General features: G+C 35.0%; 1 protein-coding gene across 1 annotated transcript; it reads right to left on the reverse strand.

The window, feature by feature from the left end:
• Positions 1-270: 270 nt before the first annotated feature.
• Positions 271-19,450, reverse strand: LOC122055698 (inter-alpha-trypsin inhibitor heavy chain H4-like). The gene is made up of 13 exons (XM_042617250.1): positions 18,887-19,450; positions 16,981-17,130; positions 16,668-16,880; positions 16,494-16,583; positions 14,033-14,149; positions 12,652-12,921; positions 12,333-12,489; positions 11,621-11,698; positions 10,306-10,406; positions 6,578-6,748; positions 5,402-5,476; positions 1,903-1,995; positions 271-782 (listed from the first exon to the last, which is right to left on the reverse strand). The coding sequence occupies exons 1-13, from the start codon at positions 19,283-19,285 to the stop codon at positions 459-461; spliced, it is 2,238 nt and encodes a 745-aa protein (XP_042473184.1). The 5' UTR covers positions 19,286-19,450; the 3' UTR covers positions 271-458.
• Positions 19,451-21,265: the final 1,815 nt, after the last annotated feature.

Genomic DNA, 21,265 nt, shown 5'->3' on the forward strand with positions numbered 1-21,265 from the left:
TTGCAACCCATCCACAACCAGACAACTGCGGCAGCAACCGGTAGCAACCTCAAGCACCATTTCTTTATTATTATTTTATACTTTTAAAAGAGACGATATTTAAAAAAATAAGAACACTCTTTTATAAATATAAAACTTAAGTGAGATTTTCAGGTATTTTAAAACTTAAGTACCCTACTAGTAAAAGATAAATAGTGTGGTAGATAAGAACTAAGTGTTCATATCTAAATGCTCACAAGTTTATGAATACTTATTGTAGTCAATCAATTTTATACAATAATTCTTTTTTTTTTTCATAATTTTTACAGGAACCATGAATACATACAAGAGGCATTATATTATACAACTCACTCATCTATGAAACATTAGTTTGCAACTTGAACAAGAACAAGAACTGCATATGCATAAACGTAACAAATCGATACAATATACGAAGATACAACATGGGAGGAATATAACTAGTCGGCGCCACATAACTCACTACAGCATTCTGAGCAGGCAAGGCATGATAGAGCAGCACAGAGCTGCGTCAATGCAATCACAAGCTGATCGTTAAGCTTATTGCATGTGTTTATGCAGCAAGGGCAGCAGCAGCAGTAGGCTATCTTGCTACAGCAGCCAATGGTTTTGTAGACGGTAAGGATCTCGGGCTCCTTCTGAGCCCCTATTTGGCGATTTTCTTTGGTCGCTGTTGGATCTCCGAAGCCAATGGTCACTCCATGCACCACAGTTGGAAAGTTGTATCCTTGGCCTGCACGCATTCGGGAAGTTTTCTTCTTGGCCTGTCCAGTTCAACAAAATCCATCAGCTTGGGGTTTGATAAAGGAAAAAAGGTGCTGAACTCCTAGGCTCTAAGAAGCGTATCAGGACAAGGTAAACGAAACTGAATAGTTTTTCAGAACATCACTAAATAAAGTAATAAACAATAATAAATAGTTTATGCCTGTAAGATAAATAACAAAATGCCAAAACTCTTCATGACATATACTAGATAAGATCCAAGTTTCTAATAGAAATAGGGGATCACGAAGAACTTATGGGTTGCAAAATAATGTGCGAGAATTAAACTAATACCCTTTACCTACATTATTTAATTGATACTAATAATTATCACCCTGTTCCCTCTTTTCATTTGAATCATGTATGATTCATTGATTTCTCCTGGTTGAAATAACTAGCTAACACTCCAAAAGTTTTGAAATAAAAGTTTGCATTAAGCTTGATTCATGTAATATCTCTCTCATCTAAACTGTCAGCTAAATAAAAGATAAACAACTAAATTTATTAGAGACCAACTGGGTATTTTGCATTAATAATTATCACCCTGTTCCCTCTTTTCATTTGAATCCAGTATGATTCATTGGTTTCTCCTGTTTGAAATAACTAGCCAACACTCCAAAACTTTTGAAATAAAATTTTGCATTAAACTTGATTCGTCTAATATCTCTCTTATCTAAACTGTCGACTAAATAAAAGATAAACAACTAAATTTATTTGAGGAGGCCAACAGGGGATCAAAGCAATATGACTGCATATGAAAATGTGAGCTATCTGATCTGACAAAGCATGCACTCATATGAGAAGGAACATCATGCACAGTTTTTAAAAACAAACCTTCATCTTTTTGCATCCTGGTAGTTCATAGAACACAATTAAAGCACAGGTGTTGCCAAATCCCTATTTGATAGCTAAAACATGTCATGTCATTATTTTTTAATGCAAGTTGTTAGCTATTAGCCGTAAATTGGGAGATGTTCTAGGAAAAAAGTAATAAGGATGAGGATTTTTTTCATTCACAAGACCTATTTCTCATTTTGTTTGAGAATAGATGAACTATTTCTAGCAGAAATTTGGCAATCCCACATTGCATGAGGTATAAGTGCAATAGCAGATAACCTGTACCTGTTTTACTGCCTCCTTTACGGTGTCCCTTTGGAGTAAAACCATACATGCATACTCTGAAGGAATGCTATTGTGTATGCTTAATTTCGCCACCTGTAAAATCAAGTAAATAGAAAAAAATACGAGATTATAAGAACCACTCGTCTACTTTCTCATGAACATTGAAATATATTTCAACTTTATCATGGGTACACTGCGGATTACATTAGTCAGACACACACAGCAAAGAAATGACATGCCTTATAAAAGAGAAATCTCAGCATAAGAAAAAATATCATCTTTTCTTTTCAAAATGTTTGTTGAATTTTTTAGTGTTAGAGAATTACTGGTCATGTCTTAAAGAAGGAACAATGACTTGAAACTTACTCGGCAAATACAAAACTTTAAGATTTAAGAGGAATAAAAAAAACAAAAAAAAAGGAACTTTTTGAATGGAAAACTGAAAATTAAACTGATGGAATATGCTCAATATATCAAATAATTTTTTCAAAAGAAAATATGATGGTGCAGGTTGTTAACTCCAGTCTCCAAATTGATAGGAGCAACCTCATTGCTAAGCCAAAGACTGATATCAGTTTCCCTAGCTTTCCCATTTTGACGTTGTTTTATGAAGAAAGTTAGATTAAACTGCTTTAGGGAACTTAGGTTTGTTTGCTTAGTGGAAATTATTTTCTTGAAAAATGTTTTATTAATGTGGCAGAAAATTATTGTCAATGTAAAATAGAGCATTTTGGGGAAAAAAATGACTCACTTGAAACACGCAGAAAACATTTCCCCCACCCAAGCAGTTTACTTACTCTTCTTTCTCCCCTAGGTCCCTCCGCTGCATACAGCCAAGAATATTGGTGGGCCAACCTTGTTGGCAGGTAGGCTGACTGATGACCATCCTTGATGGTTAATTGTTCTTGCCGATTGGAAGGTGACCACTAACCATCCTTGTTGACTAATCATTGGCCGGTGACCGTGGATTTTCAACCATACCTACTAGCTGACAACAGCCATTGACCATCCCAATCTCTCAACTGGCCAAGATCAATGATCAACAAGTGTCCTACTTGATTGACAACAACCGATTGACTGATGGCAATTGACTGCCCGTTGGGATGGACCAATCAATCCCCATTGATTGACTGATGATTGCCAACCGACCCTGCTGATTGGTCAATAGGTGAACGGTTGGTAACCATCAACCGTCTTGGCTGACAATTGTCCCTGCCAACCATCCCGTGTGCAGGGGAGGGAAGGGAAAATATTTTCCTTGTATCACTGCCAAACAAGGAAACATAATAGATATTCCCTAAAACATTTTCTTGGGAAAATATTTTACACATAAATTATTTTCCATAAAAATACAGACCCTATATTCCTATAGAGTTTCATGTTTTTATGTGTTTAGTTTTACTGAACACGTGGATCTAAATAATTTTGATTAACTAAAATCAGACAACTGTTAATGAATATAGAATCAAAGAGTTCATGTCTCATAAGAGATCTTTCATGGACATGCATGCAGTGATGAAGAGGTTTGTCACTAGAAAGTTCAAAGAAAAAAATGGACATTCTTTAAGCCAACGTAGGCAGTAGTATTTTAAATTAAAGAATGTACTACTAATAAAAAATTACTCACTATATTTATTTAGAGATTATGGACCTACAAAGCTCCAGACATACTGTTGCTTTTATATTCAGATTGCTTAAACTTGGAGAACAATGAGACTTTTTTATTGCATTTTATGAATTAATTAATTTTTAAAAAAAAATGTATTGTGATTACTGCATTAGGACAATAACAATGAGAAATTTTCTGGGAATTGCAATAGAGTGAAGGATTAATTTCAGTCATATATAAGGCTTACATGCATGAATACTTTTAGACAGTTTGATAAGGCAGTCTGACACTTGAGGATGATGCCCACAATTCTAGTATAATTTAGTAATGTACCAAGTCTGATATTAGTAAACTCTATGCACAAGCAGACACGTGTTCAGACATGGGTGATCAATTGTGTGAGCAGGGTTGAATCTGCTTGTTCATAATATAAGGAAACAGTCAAGTCAAGCCAGTCAACAGTCAAAGTCCAGGGATTCCACATGTAACTCGGGAATCGGATGGCAACTCACGCTGCAATAACTTTGAAGGTTTAGAATAACTCTAGGCAACTCAAGGTGACGATTTGTTGCCCATCTCCACTTCAATCCACACCCATCCCATTCTCATTCATCTCCACCTAAAACCAACTAATTCTATCACACACCCAGACCCAGTAACTCTTCCATCAAGGTCCAACCCAAACTAATTCTATCACACACACAATAGCTCCTGTCCTAAACTCTCTCTCTCTCCAAGTCAGGTGTCCAACAGTTTCCAAGTCAGCTTGGCACAAGTTTCAGTCACTTTGGTTGAGCAAAATTCACCTTGACTGATTTAAGTCCACCTTGAATGAGCTCCTCCTAGTTTGGTTGAGCTAGCCAGCTACAATTCCTGATTTGACTAAACTCCTCTCACCTCTATCTATTCTAGCCAACTTCCCCCAATCAACATTCAATCCAACTCTAGTGTTTGGTAGATTTCTTTATCCATTGTGATTCATTCATAACAAGGCCGATTCAACTAGAGTGATAATGGAAACAGAGATCCAAACTTCCAATAAAGATTTCATATAGGTGTGTGTAATTCCCAATTTAAGAAGTCAAAGGCAAGTAAGTCCAAGTAAAATGAACTAGTAAGCTAAGCGGAAGTTTGATGAGTGGTGAATAGCATGACTACAAGAGATCAACAGAAAGAACAGTGGCGAATAACATAACTAGAAGAGATCAAAGAAATAATAAAAAAGAACAATTTTAGGCATCATCCCTTTCATCATTTAGGCTTCTTTTATCTTTCATGCACACATGCAATTTCTCTTCTTTTTTTTTCAACTTGAGCAAAGGCTTGAATAGGTCCAACCTTTGCATCAAGAGAAACATAAATGCACTGCATAAATAAAATCAAACTGTAGAGAATTTAACTGAACATTAAACTAGAATATACAAAGTTAAAAAGGTAAACTAGAATGAACCTAGTCTGGGACATAATAGCAATAGTTTTGTGTTGAACTGAATGAAACATAACGATGAAATTGTTATCAAGTATCAAACACAGGTGGACACATGTAGCTGGACTATTAATAAAAAATAAGTTGATTCCATATTAGCACTAATATACCTCTAGTGACTGCAGATGCAATATAACTGGGAAAATAATTGCATGCATAAAAATTTCAACAGTTTTGTTTTTCTGTAAGAGCAACTAAACATCAAAGTAAATGTTGCTAGATATTGCTCTAGGGAACATGAGGATAATAATGACCAACAGAAATAGTTACAGCTTACATTGTAAATCTGAAACAATAATTGATCCACAGTAAGGTTAAAACACACATGAAAGAATAGGATAAGATTTGTGGGACAAGAAAAGCAAGGTAAGACAGAGAAAGTTTAATAGTATAGTCGCATCAACCTTTTCCTCAAGTTGTTTACTCTCAGTAAACCATGCCTGAGCTGTAAGAAGATCAATATGCTGCTTGACCAAAGCCTGTGAGTACATTGATAAAAATACTATTATACAGGGGTATGTAGAAAGTGGTCGTAATCTGATACAGCCAATACATGAACATAAAAATATATAAAGGGATAAACAAATCTTGATGCCACAATTATTTGTGGTATCAATTATAAATTACAGTGCCGGCATGTTTCTGATAACAAAACCCAGTTCCAAGTCAAACAGTAAGTTCATGTGATTACCTTTTAAAAGTTTTTAAAAGTCATTTCAAAGTCAAACAGTAAGATCATATAACTACCTTGTCAAAGTTTAAAGATCTGATCTTTGCCCTCTAAAGATCAGTTTTATCCTAGCAGATTTTACGCATTCTAAGTCTACATGGTTAGAGCTGCAATGGTTATTGCTCTCGTGCACAAGTTAGTTTGCCATTGAATTTTCTTAACCCCCTAATAGAATCTAGCTTTCTTGTATGAGTTTTCTTCCATTTTCTTAAGGCTCCATCTTCAAGCCTGTCATCTGTCAATATCAATTTCTAGCTTGTGCACAAGCATCCATGCATAATATCTGATAGAAAGAGACATAATCACCTAAGCATTACTGGGATAAAAAATATACTGTTTGGAAATGTAGGGTGGTAATATTTATGCAGATAAACAAGAAATCCGCATTAGATACAGGTTTTGTACATCACTTTAATGATTAAGGAATTTTAGAGGCAATCGCAGCAAAAACTCCATAAAGGTTCCTTCTCAAGACTAAGTTTTTCAATATCAGACATTACTTCTTAAACCTAAATCTTATTGTGAAATTTTAGATTCAAACAAATAGAAAGCTAAATAGGAACCAGCATTGGTTTCCACACATAAATACTACTTTCTGATTGATGCAAACATTTAGCCAGCATGCTAAGTGATTATTGTGTGGGCAACTAGCATTGTACTAACATATCGTAGTTTGTTGAATCCAAGATCAGGCCACTTTTACCAGATGATACCATGCAGCCAAAATTGTGAATACTATTCTTTGATAAGAAATTCATGTCACAGTTGCAAAGGATGTTCAGATTAAAATATTTGGCCATAGGTTCTTTTCATGGAAAACAAAGGAAATTTTACTAAATGTGTTTCTTACTTTCTCAAGAGGAAAATCTTTTGTGTTGTACACCTTCAAGTCGATAACAATATCAGTCATATCAGCCAAGATTCCCTTAGCTTGAAGAGTCTCCGGAAACCTTCCATAAAATCGGCCTGATATTATCAGTGGACATTGAGCTGAAAGATCTGGAATATTAATAGAGTAAACCTGAAAGGACAGGTAACAGTCTTTGAGGTTGTTTTATCAGAGAAATGTACAGCCAGATAATGAGGTAAATGCTAGAAAATTTGATATATATTTTTTTTTTCATAAATTTTGACACTAACCTGCATAAATTGGATTATCCATTATTGAGTTTATAAGGTCCAAACTACTAATTTGTTTGGCACCCAAAGAAAATTGCAACGAATCTTTAATATGCCAAATAAGGAACAACCTAGATTCTTCAATTTTTGTGATAACCTGGATAAATCAGACTATCCATGATTAAGTATATAAAAAGTGGTTTAAACTGAAACAACTATAAGGTCCAAATAACTGATTCATTGGGGGCCTGCCTAATTGCAGTAAATGCCACATTTTAGTGGAGAGGGAAACTGAGCTTACGAAATGGGCACTCCCTTTCACTGATATTTGAACAACTGAAGAGAAGATAATGGCTATCTACGGAAGCAGAACAGAAAAGATGTTCATACAAAACTGGGCAGAACGGTGGAAATGGACCAGTGACCAGTCAATTCTGAAATGTCAAAATTACCCAGCCAATTTCTCCAAACCATTTGAACCCATATATAGTGTCGTCCATGTTGATTTGATGCTCAGTGAGGTTGTACTCCGTGGAAGATCAAACCACTAAGATGATTCTAGGTCATCTTCTATAACTCTTTTGCTTTCCAACATAGCAGCAAGAGGAATGCCTCATCATTGACTTTCTTTGCAAGCTTGACAATGCCAATGCGTGACTCACTGTCCTCAACTCCAAGTTCACCTCCAAACCTGACATCAGCCAATCCCTTGATTCCAAGCATTACTCCATTGTGCTAAAAGCATCCACCCACAGGTCCTCGCCGACATCTATAGCTTCTGTAAATCCATCACACTGTCATAGTTCTCTTGTATATCCTCACCATGAGAAGCTCCTTGTTGATGCTTTCTTGAATTCATCAAGAAGGAGAATGGGGGAAGATGAAAGGGACTTTTGCCATTTCACTCTTTTCCCCACCTCTCCTTTAGATCAGTATCAAATAAACCATAGATTAAAATTTCAAGCTGTGACAGTCGACATAGCTAAGACTTTCCATTCAGTTCTTGTGCCGAGAAGCAGAACAACGTCTTTACTGACAAGACAAAGGAGTCATTCTAGCTCCCCTTCTTCTTTCTCCTCAGAGTCTGTTTGTTCCGCAAGGACAAAGACAAATTTGCAATCGAGAATCAAAATCAAGGAGCGGGAGGTGGAGACAAGAAAGACAACATAAATGGAACCAAAATATACACAATACGACATACCCAAAAATAACAAAGAATTGAGAGAGGTGGCGCCACAGAGGAAGGTGGCCTACGGATCTATAAAGGAGTCAAGCAAGTGATTCGCACAAAATCTGAGGACAAAACTTATGCAAGGATCAGAGGCAACTTCTTGCAATCTTGCTGACATTGTGATTCGATGACGGTCGGTATCAAACTGGGTGGTGGAATCATGGGGAGAGTCACAACTGTAGCTGGGTCTCTTACCTTTCAATTACAATATTTAATTATTTATCTATTTTGATTATATATAATTATATATAATTAATTAGGTCTATTATTAATTAATACTATATAATTAAGAATATTTATAAAAAAAAAAAAGGACAATCTAGTACACAAAACTCCCGCTAATGTGGGGTCCCAGAGAAAGGTCTATTGTATAAAGCCTTATCTTGCTTTGCAAGGGGCTATTTTCGAGACTCGAACCTGTGACCTCCAGGTAACACGACAATAACTTTATCAGCACAACATAAGATCAAAACTCTTTTGATTAGAGACTGAAACACCTGCATAACTTGAGATTTTAACCCTTGAAACAAATAATTTTTTCCTTTCCTTATATTCACTTCCTCCCTTTCCGTTCTCCTTTCCCTCCCGCTTCCTACCTCCAAGGAATAGGCCCTTAGTATGCAAAGGTATTGCAATTAATATGAAATATGCTAGAACCAAAGCACAAACCCTAAAAGGAAAGCAAACAAACTTTAAGGCAATTTTGCTAAAGAAATATACCACAAAAGGGGCCAACATATAATTGAATCTAACTAGTATTGTCCACTATAAAGTCTCGACTCTTATGAAACTGAATTGTATGTTTGAATGGCCTTGCAATTTTGAGTATCATTGTTAAAAATTCTAAAGGCAAGTTAGATTTTACAGTTAACCCTTCTGTTTTAAATTGCCACAATTGTTCTACTTTCCTAATAAACTTTTGTAGACTAGAACTATCTAATTTGGCAGCGTTAATGTTTTTACATGAACAACTAGTTAAATAATTGTTGCAGACCACAAATCAAAAACTTTTGAATCACTTGCATAGAACCATATGGAATCACATGCATAGAACCATATGACTAGAAAGCACCATATAAATCAAGAATAACAAAGCATGGAAAATTTCAATACAAGTTATATGTGTTACATGTAATGCGAATAACTCTCACACATTAAAGTTTTGTCCCATATTGGTTGGTACGAGCTATTGTACCATTGTGGTTGTGAACCAAAATTGAGACCCACTAGCATGGGTGAGAGTTAATTTTTCACAAGTCACTTAGGCAACATTGTTGACCCTACATACCATCCATATAAGTAATATTGGCTTTACCATTGCATCAAGCAAGACAAATTTAAACCCTATGAAACCGAATTTTTAAGTTTTTATACCCTAATTAAACTTCAATTAGATATTACAATTTTAAGTTATTTAGAGGCATAGATATGACAATAATTTATAAATTATATAATATATGTACACAACTCTATCTATAACTGTTAAAGTTGATTAGCTAATCACTGATTTTAAAAAGCTCAAGCTGTTGGAACCTATGCTACACTTTATAAAATAGGCCACTGCACTTGTCCATGTGAAACTAATGAACATAGAACATGCTACCTCTAACACTCCCCCTCACGCTCATCATGACTCAAAGCTACAGGCTTTTTTTTCCCCCTACATAGGAGGATTTGAGCCATGGACTTCATGCTCTCAAGCCATGTTAAATTTGATTGACTAACCACAAGCACAAAAGCTCGAGCTGTTAGGAAAGATATCACAATTTATATAATGGACCATTGCACTGGTATATGTGAGACTAATGGACATGGAGCATCACACCTTCAACAATAATTAACTAACTATTATATAAAGTAATCAATGAAAGAGACATTCTAGTATTAGTAGAGACTACTAATAAGAAGACATTATGAGAAGTTCTCCTACTCGTATAGTATGCTAAAGTTAAACTGTCATTGTTGTTGGAAGTAAATAAAGTATCGGAAGGTAGTATCTAGGAGAATGTATCTTTATGGACTGATACTGAATCTGGCATCAACACAGAATTTTTAAACATTGTTTCTTATACTTCAAGTTGCAAATTTCATCAAGATTTTGGAAGACATGAAAGAAGATAGTCAGAAATCAAACAACAAAAACAAGAACATGGTCTCCCCTTTTCTGCAAAATCAATTTCAAATAATAAGAAACTCTCATAAAGATCACCTGAATCTGCAGAACATACCTCAAATTCATCAAGGTCAGTGAAGCTGTCAACTGTCAGGTTTGCTACTATGGTTGATGAAGCTCTACAAAACCATTTCTTAATATGTGTTCCTATTGAATCTATATAAAAGCATATGGAGAAATTAATAATGAATATGAATAGAAATATTAAGTTAAAAATTATATATTATAAGAAAACTTTAACCAAATATACAACTGAAGTATTTCAAAATATAAATAGATCTAAAGACTGGCATTCAACCCAAATTTATTTCTAGCTGTATATATAGACTATAGTAATAGTTTAAGTAGTAGACAATAATTGTTGATTAATCTTGTGCCATATAAAAATTTAAAGCTGTAACATGTAAGTAGTCTGCATAATTTCATAGAAAATGAAGAATTTAATTACATGGTGTTTCTACCTTGTACACAATGAATCCAGGAAGTAAGCTAAAAATATAACTATCTGATTTTCCTATTCCTAAAAGGCAACATAGTTTCCAGTACAGCTCCGAAAAGGCAGTTGGTCTTACAAACAATATAGGAAACTGGAATAGTACAAACGTAGAAGCAACTTTTTGATCCACTTACTTTTTCATAAACAAAATTGTGTAGAAACAGATTTTATTCATTCCCCTCACAATGTTTCTAACAACAAGATACTAGACATAATCACATAACAATGGATGACAAGAAAGCATACTAACTGGCCCAAAATTACCCCATCCGTTAATCTTAATATTTTCAAATCATCGGATTACAGGACTAATTGGGAAAAAAAATGTCAAATAACCAGAATCATACAGCTGATCCCAAAAAAGTTAGGTCATTTATAGCAAGTTTTACTTGTGTGAGAAAAATGAATCATTTAGTAACCTAAAATAATTTTGACGAAAGTACCACTATTTCATCATCACCAACATTATTAAGCCTCGTTAGTCCCAACTATTAAAGATGTGCTATGGGAATCTTTTCCCTCCATTGGACTCTTTGAAGTAGGCTATATCCCTTAAATCACATTTGATGGCAAAGTTTTCTATGATATACCTCCCATAGCTATGACTCTGACTCATTCAGCTTGTCTAATTATAGAATCAATTAGGCGTTGGCATGACTATGTCATCTTAGACTAATTCTCATATTATCATTTATTTTTTGGGGGGGTTGCACCTAATTGCTCTTAGATGATATAAAATTTGTTTTATTTCATCTACTATGAAAATTGAAATGGTTGCCACATAAGCAGCCACTGTAGCAATAGCTTCTAAATTGACAACATTAAACCAAATTAATGCCTGAAGAACTTTGTTATAATTGGAAATGTGACTGACCTGGATCATATGCAGCATCATACTGCCCCCTCCCAATAGAAGCCAGAATCTTCAAGAAATAATGGTTGCAATAAGAACCTAGAAAATTGTTTTCAGCATAATGAATCTTCTGAAAACAATGTATAAAGCACAGTCTTCCAAAGAAGTAGCAATGATGGAGTGGGAAGATACATCACAAAAACCTCCATAAAAAAACTTAGAACTATAGCTGAGATTCATACAGATTGCATATTCCACAAATTAATGATAAGCCAAAAATAAATGAATCTTACACGATAAAAAAAATTCAAAACAAAGGCAGATTATCTATTAGCAACACTTAGCACTAAAAAATGTTGTCATGAAGTTGCAAATTCCAATGTATCAGAGATTGTTGACAATCACTTCCCTGAATCCTGGTTGCATAAAACAGCTAGGAAACAGGAACAAGATATATACGAGAAACAGAATCAATTTGTTATTTCAAAATTTCATTGCAGTTGGTCTCAAAGTTAACTTTATTTAGTTAATCATTTTAACTGTCACCCATAGTACATGAAGTGTGAGCTGATAGCAAATGTAAACAGAGGAAGCCTATCTAAGAAATTTATGGCAAACATTCCTGATTTAATTTTGATGCTTCACATATGCAGGGCAATCACAAGTACTGGGATGGAGCAGTTTCCACAAAATCATGCAACTTAATAAGAAGCTAGTGATCTATATAACTTACCTATGCCAAATGTAGAAATCCGAGGAGATATAGATCCACTATTTGCCAAAAGAGTTTTAATGGTGTTACAGATGTTGTGCTCATCTTCAACAGCTCCATCAGTTATGAGAAAAATTTGCGGAATTGAACAATTTGTACTTGATAGTAAGCCAACTGCCTATAATAACAGAAACAATAACACAACAATCCATATTTTAAATTTACTAATACAAACAACAATGTCTAGAAACACAATTAAATTTCATCCAGAAAAAGTAAGAACTTGAACAAATAGGGAACATACGGAGATATGTTAAGTTTGTGCTAATCAAGAAGTTACCTCCTTTAAGGGGTGCATTATGTCTGTTCCACCCTCTGCAATAAAATCTTTATTCATCCACTGGATAGCATTTTCTACCATTTCTTCCGTAGCATGCTCCAAACATGGTGAAAAAGAATGCAACTCATCATTGAAAGCTATGATATCAAACAAATCGCCTGGCCTGAGCTCTAACAGTGACGCAGCTAATGAGCTCTTAACATTCTCGATAAACTTTCCATGCATGCTTCCGCTTACATCAACGACAAAGACAATTTCATTTTTGAAAACCTGCTTCAATTGAAAAAAAACATCCGAATAGAAATTTTATATAATAATTTGGCAGAAGTTTTTTCAAGGAAAATATACAATTACAAGTAACCTAACATTTAAAGATGTTCCCTGATATGTAAAGTACCATATGGTGAGCACCCTTTAAAATGATAAGCTCATTCATTGCATGGTCAGAGTTACATATGGAAGTACAACAAGGGAGGTGATAAATGTCATATATAAGATCATGGAGAGAGAGAGAAAGAGAGCAAATTAGAAGCTTAAATTACACTTACAAGTTCTCTGATATAAACAATAGATGTTTATTGTTTAGTAAATCTTTTCAAAAAATATATTAAGATCTATGGTAACAATAATTGTTTTCTTGACCATGGTTTGAAATTGTATCATGTCAAATAGCATAGTCAAAATTTACCAGCCTAGTAGATTATAGAAACTCAATATTGATTAGCATGGCTTATATCTATGATGCAGATTGAGAGATAATTTTGAATTTGAATCTCAAATTCAATTTTACTTGTTTGAAAATAATTTGCAATGGTTCGTAGTTTTTTGTTTCTTCGTTTGTTAATTTTTTATCAATTAACTAGGAGTATTATATTTCCTTCTTTCCTAGTTTCTGGCAGGGTCAAATTTATAAAAATGGCACATTGCCTATGTAATTATCATAGGTAATAATAAGATTTCCACTATCTTCTCTATTGGGACTTGGGAGTCTTCCCTTTGTATAAGGTTGTGTGTGCATTGATGCTACATCACTTGATATCAGAGCAGAACCTAGTTTGATTTCTATACTAAAATCCAAAGTGACTCCCTGTCTTTCATGTGAGGCCATTCCTTTCAATCACACCCCACCATTTTGTCGCAGCCCACATCCACACAATCAATAGCATCCTGTTCCCATCCAAACAGCCACCCACTCCCATGCAAGCTCGATCCCCACTACTGCACTCAGTCGTGTTGTAGCCACATTACACACTATAAACGCAACAATGGTCCCCAGTTGAAAATTAAAGTCACATATCATTGGTAGGTTGGAACCAAATAAATGAATGCTAGTTTTTGAGTTGAACACAAAAAGCATTGTTGAAATTGTGGAGAGGCTGACCTTTTTTCGCTGATTACTTCCTGGAAAAAGATAAAAGCAGAACATATCTCTCTGGTCACCATCATGTGTTGTTGGAGACTTTAAGAGTATACCACCAGACAAGTCATTTGAATAAAGCTGATGAAGACAAAAAAAAAGAACTGTAAGCCTCATTTCCTAAAACAGCACAAGGTTATTTTTTCATTTCCTTACCTAAATTGTCAAATGAGAGACAAAATTAACTGTGCTAAACATTCAGTTGTCCTATTGTGCATATTCAAATTAAAAAGGTTAAAATAATAACCCATATAATTAGGACTTGCAACTTTATGTTCAAAAGTTCATCTTGCACATCTATCCTTTTGTGCTAGAATTGAAAGAAATTTCAAGTATTAAAGAAATATTATTATTGGCCACAGTTCAAACAAACAAATGTTAACTCAATGTGACATAAATTGGTGATATTGTCCTCTAACTAATGCAATTTGTCTGAGTCAATTATGCTCCATTAGTTAAGCATTTGCTAGCTCTAATGTTTGGTTAACACTGAATTGATCTAAGCACAAGAGCAAGATTCCGTTTATAGTTCCACTAATTAAAAAAACCGAAGTGAACATATTATATGGAGTAGGCAAAACTAGTTTAAAACTCTAGGATAAGTGCACATGGCATGCTAATAACGCATTGAAAGGTTTTGCACAAGTTAGTAGATAATGTAAAGCAATGAAGTAAGACTTGACATGGTTTCAAATTTTGTTCCTCCTTGTCGACTTGTCACTCGAGGAAACCACTACTCGTGGACTGAAATTGAAACAATGCATTCTTCGGCAAATTTATGCATTCACCTATTTCATACACAATCAATCATTATAGATACCGTTGTTCATGTCTGCATTAAACAATTCAGACTCCCAACTGTGACCAGGAAAGGGGAGTGACCTACTGAGATATTCTTTGTTTATGCTTTTATTCTGCTTCCCCTGTCTGCATTAGACAATTCACTCCCAACTGTGACCAGGAAAGGGGAGTGACCTACTGAGATATTCTTTGTTTATGCTTTTATTCTCCTTCCCCTTCCCCTTCCCCTTCCCCTTCCTCCTCTTCTATTAATTTTCATCTAGCCTACTCAATTTCTCATTTCTCCTTGTCTGAGAGTCTCACCACACACTGATGTCAAGTATGGTAGCCACCTAACCAATGAGATCACCATGTCTTGTACCATAGTTGTAAAAAATTGCAATCTAGAGCTTTGGATCTTATGATCCAAATTGATCTAAATGTTCTAGATCCCAAGTGGAATCTTATGAACCTACAATTTAATCTTCTTCTTGTTCATGTGTAGGATCTTGATCCAAAACCCCAAACAACCTTAATTAAGATATATTTAAATTCAATCAGATGCTTTAACAATCAATATTTAATAAAGCAAGTATTTTTGTCATGACACATCATTTTAGGAAATTTGCAGTTGTATATGATCGTTTAAAGGGTAGCCCGGTGCATGAAGCTCCCGCCATGCGGGGTCCTGGGAAGGATCCATTGTGCATAGTCTTACCCTGCTTTTTGCAAGAGACTGTTTTCAGGATTCGAATTAGTGACCTTTTGGTCACATGGCAGCAACTTTACCGTTGCGCCAAGGCTCCCCTTCATATGATCGTTTGTGACTCCTAAATAAAATAATTTTTTATAATTATTCACGCAGACACGCACACGCGCGCGCGCACACTCCATCTCATGTAGATGTGAAGAAGGGGAGAAAGAAGACAATTAATAGAATCCTCGCCCAACTTATCTTTACCTAGATCAATATTAATTTGTTCACAATTGAATTTAGTATGATTCGAAATAATTCAACTGAAACTCAAATTCTAAATTAAGCCGAAGTTGAATCCAAACCAACCTAATCAATAATACTTTAATTCCTCTCAAGCAACTCACCTTAAACCCTAAAGAACCTAATTCAAGTCATTAAACATAATATAGATCTGATTTTCAAGAATATCTTGATTAAACATGCATTTTCGATCAATCAAAGACTTAGATATAATAATAACTATAAAAATACACTGTGATGCAACTATTTAATATAAGTATAACACTTGAATAATTAGGTATCATTTCAAATTGTTTTTGCATGTTCCTTATTTTTTTAAAAAAAAAATAAGGCCAAGTCTGAGGAGATCTGAGATGTGAAGCCAGACTAAAATTAGGTCACAATGAACTAACAGTACCAACCAACAGCTTGTGTTGAAATGGGTGACATGAACCCAGTCTAAAACTAGATCACCTTGAACTAACAACACCAATCAGCAACCTATGTTGAAATGGGGAGGGTGCTATAGATCAAATTGATAACGATACTGACATTTTATACCTTGAGGCATGATTAGTCTCATAATTGTAGATTTGCCATAAAGACAACCAACTTCAGAAGAAAGAAACATTCAATATTATGCAAAATGAAAATAAAATTGGAACTTACACTATATGAAAATTCAAAATCTTTATCTGACCAACTATCAACATTTGCTTCATACAAAAAATTTAACTTTCCTGCTTGGCAATTTTTTTCCTGGAAAAGGAATTAGAAATGTCATTAACAGATCTGAGTGAGTCCATGTATTCCAAATGTTCAATAATAAACCACAGTCATCACCTTCAGAAGATGGCTTATCTTCTGGATCAGAAGTTCCTTTCCGAAACCACTATTCAGGTTTAACTGAATTTTTTCCTTTTTTGCAACAACTTTTGAAAATGGAGTGACATATTCTGGAAAATTGAAAGGTATGCTAACCAAGAATTGGCCGTCATTATATGCCAACTTTTGTGACCATTTTGCTTTGATAGAAATGTCTGATCCTCCATTGACCTTGGCAAAACAGACATTACAAAAATTGCCTATATAAGTAATTTGAACTTTAGAAGAGAGCATGTGACCAGCAATAGACAGATGTTTATGGCTGAATCACCTGAGGAATTGTCATGTAAAATATGTGTCCTTTTAGGAAGCCACTGCCTTTATTTTCAGCAGTATTTCCAATGTTATGTTCTTCCTCTTCAATCACCTGAGTATGGTATGATCTTCCACCAACCTCAATCTCAACACCTAGAACTGAACCCTGTTAGCGACACCCTTCTTAGTTTATAAGAAATAAATTCAAAGGCTAGAAGACTTGCAAAACAACAATACAACCATGAAAATATGGCAGAAAGCATAAATTTCATATGATTCATTCTATTACACGTTATTTGACTTAGAACTATACCAGTACATGATTTATAGTCAAAACAGTCCAGGAAACAAGATAAGCTGTATATCAGTATTGATATTAAAACCAACTGAGGACGTTATAAGTTGTATATCCCTTTTATATATTGAAGACATAAAAACCTACTGAGGAAAATTAACCAAAGGGTTAGTTAAGTATATTTCCCGTGGAAAATTCCGAATTTTCTAAATACCATATGGTTTAAACTTACTAAAGAAAATTCTAAAGGCTTAGTGAAGTATGTTTCCTCTGTGTCAAATTCAGAAGTTAATAAACACCATATTTATTGTTTAACTAGGCTATTAGGATTAACTTAAATCGCCTGTTTATTATCAATACATCAAGCAAAATGAAAAAAACAAATGTCAATGAAAATTTATGCAAATCATAGTCTATAGCAGTGCACTTCATTCGTTAATGTGTAAACAAAAGCTGACTGCAAGCCCTAGCAGAAAGGAATTTATAAGCCCTTAAGCTATCCTATCTTAGGTTTATTGTATACCTAGTATTATTACAAACCTTCATCATTTCAAGCTACTTTCTCTAGTGCCATAACACCACCTAAAACCGTACATTAGTACTTTGGTCACTATGGCTAGAAATTGGGAGCAATTGGAGCTTCAATCTTTCAACCAAGATGATATTAACTTAAATCGCCTGTTTATTATCAATACATCAAGCAAAATGAAAAAAACAAATGTCAATGAAAACTTATGCAAATCATAGTCTATAGCAGTGCACTTCATTCGTTACTGTGTAAACAAAAGCTGACTGCAAGCCCTAGCAGAAAGGAATTTATAAGCCCTTAAGCTATCCTATCTTAGGTTTATTGTATACCTAGTATTATTACAAACCTTCATCATTTCAAGCTACTTTCTCTAGTGCCATAACACCACCTAAAACCATACATTAGTACTTTGGTCACTATGGCTAGAAATTGGGAGCAATTGGAGCTTCAATCTTTCAACCAAGATGATATTAACTTAAATCGCCTGTTTATTATCAATACATCAAGCAAAATGAAAAAAACAAATGTCAATGAAAATTTATGCAAATCATAGTCTATAGCAGTGCACTTCATTCGTTACTGTGTAAACAAAAGCTGACTGCAAGCCCTAGCAGAAAGGAATTTATAAGCCCTTAAGCTATCCTATCTTAGGTTTACTGTATACCTAGTATTATTACAAACCTTCATCATTTCAAGCTACTTTCTCTAGTGCCATAACACCACCTAAAACCATACATTAGTACTTTGGTCACTATGGCTAGAAATTGGGAGCAATTGGAGCTTCAATCTTTCAACCAAGATGATATCAGAGCAACTATCGTGCTAAACTGTTTATCAACACACTACACCATGGAAATCTTCATTTGTAATCTATCGAAAAGTAGGAACAGGATGTAGACGGACTACATTTTTGGCGATAATACTGGCATCTCCGCAATGACAATTTAATATTTACAGAAAAAAACTTACTCTTCCTGATATGAACAGCGACAGATAATGACCTGCCAAAGTAATATTCAACGGCAGCTTCGAGGTAATCCTAGGTGAAAAGCAAACGCAAAAAACTTGTGGGAAAAAACAGGAACAAATTCGCTTTACCTGATCGCCTATGGGGACAACCAACCGGCAGCTGCAACTCTTATTACGCATCACGCAATGAACCCGCCACCGGCCGTGGACGGAGACGAAAGCCGAGTCGAGGAGACAGTCTATTTCCATCCCGATATCTCCCATATGGAGCGGAATCAGCGCCGGCGGATCGCACCTTCCATACACGTGCGGCTGGTAGCTGGGAATATCCGGGTTGTCGACGATCCGGGGGTCGGATATCACCGCATACACCATCGGCGCCGAAGGAAGGAACGAGTCCGCCTTCCTTTCCATCCCTCCCACCGGTCTCGGTGGCCCCGTGACCTGCCGGTCCTTTCCGGCGTACACCCGCTTCGCCAGCTTCAACCCATCCTCGACGGCCCTCGCGAACTCCTCTTCCTCCGCCATGCCCGTGCGATCTCGACACAACAGTTCGGGTCCCCGCAAGAAGGTCGCAATCCGTAAGACGCGGAGCGAGAGAATTGAGGACGGAAAGAAATGAACTACGGCGTAGCGGAGGAGCGGAGCGGAGAGGAGAGAGACAGAGAGAGGGGCACGAGGGGAACGGACAAAATGGGGGATCGCTTTCCAAGCATAAGGGCGTTTTAGTAATTAACTGAAACGACAATAAATAAGCGCCAAACTGGACAACGAGGAGATCTGGCCGTCTATGGTTATCGTAGCTGCAAATTCTCGCCGTTGGATCTGTTGACCGTCCGGTTTATATGCGCTTCGTCTTCCCCGCAAACGGTAACCGGTCTTGTCCTCTCTACGAAAAGAGGCCATCTGTACCCATCCCGTACCGATAGACGAATACAAGCGGGCCCCGCTATCAGGAAAGTGCACTGAAGGCGGGTAGACGTTTGGAGAGTGCTAATGACTTTTATGCCCTTTTTGGCATGGCTGATGGTAGGTCGTAAAGGACAGATTCATAATTTAATATTATGCGGGTTTTAACCGCATATGTATTTAGTAGTTAATAATTAGAATAATGGCAGGCTGTTTTACCGAAAGGAGTGGTTTTCCTTTATTTATCAAAAGTATATGAAAAAACGAACAAAAAACTCCCATTAATCTCCTAAATTCCCTTTATTTTTAATATATTTTTTGATGGATTTAATATGAAAAATATCAGACTTAATATAGGTTTATATTAAACTCAGACTAAACCTGATGTGAGAAAATATTAGATCCATGTTAAATCTGATGTGAAAAATATCAAGGTACATTGTCCTAATATAAAAAATATCAGGTCATACGGATCTGATATTGAATCATATCAGACTTGGAATATACCTGATATAGGAAAATATAAAGTTCATCATAGGCCTGATATAAGATTATATCATGCTTCTCATATTAGACTCAACGATCATGCTTCTTATATTAGACTCAACGATGGACCTGATAAAGAAAATATTATCTCCTTTTTAAATCCGGGAGAGATGATGCATTAGAAAATATATAAGAGATTTAGAAGGTAATGGAAAGAGTAGGAAAGGAATAATACTAAGATATTTCTTTGAATAAATATGATAACGTGATGGTTCCTCCAGGTAAAAGCGTCTCATAATGTTATAAGAATAAAACTCATAAATCATGTTTATGTGTATGAACAAAAACTCTTATAAATAAATTTACAAAATAAACAACTACATAAATTCTGATTAAAAAAATAAAATAATTAAATAAGTTTAAATTAAGAATTTGATAATATAAAAATAAATTGAGCTCGAATGCGTTAAGCTTAGCTAAACTAGATAAGTTGAGCTTAAATAATCATTTTAATACTTTGATTAATTTAAAGTTTAGGCTCAATTATCTTAAAAATAATTTGGAGCATTACACGACTTCGTTAATATAATGAAAACATTTCATTTGTAAGTGTTTCAAGACAAGCACCAGCTAATCTTACAAAAATTGTTCAAATAATAGAGTTTTAATTAAAAAATAGTTTAATTATAATATTTTAATTTTTAAAATTTAATTAGATTAGACTAATTTTAATTATATTTATTTTTAAAAAAAATAATTGATTAAAATTATGATAAATATTCAATGAATGGATTCATTAAATTATTGTGCTAATGCTATATTGGTCTCAAAAGTAATGCATTATAGGGTTCGACTAAAACATCTCAGCAAGAACTGCTACATCTTCAAAACTCAGGTGTAGTGTCAAATATGTAAGAGTTTGTGTTGCAGGGTCCGACTATAACTTATCGGTAAGGATCGCTTCATCTCCGTGAGAACTTGAGTGTAATGTCAAATAGACAAGAGTTCTCACACCATAGATTGGATAAGAACAAATATAATAGGAAAATTAGGGGGCATTTGGTTTACATTTTCCATATTATTCTCTATTTTTATTTTTTGAGAAAATGGAAA

The sequence above is a fragment of the Zingiber officinale genome, chromosome 3B, assembly GCF_018446385.1.
Source record: "Zingiber officinale cultivar Zhangliang chromosome 3B, Zo_v1.1, whole genome shotgun sequence".
NCBI classification, from domain to species: domain Eukaryota; kingdom Viridiplantae; phylum Streptophyta; class Magnoliopsida; order Zingiberales; family Zingiberaceae; genus Zingiber; species Zingiber officinale.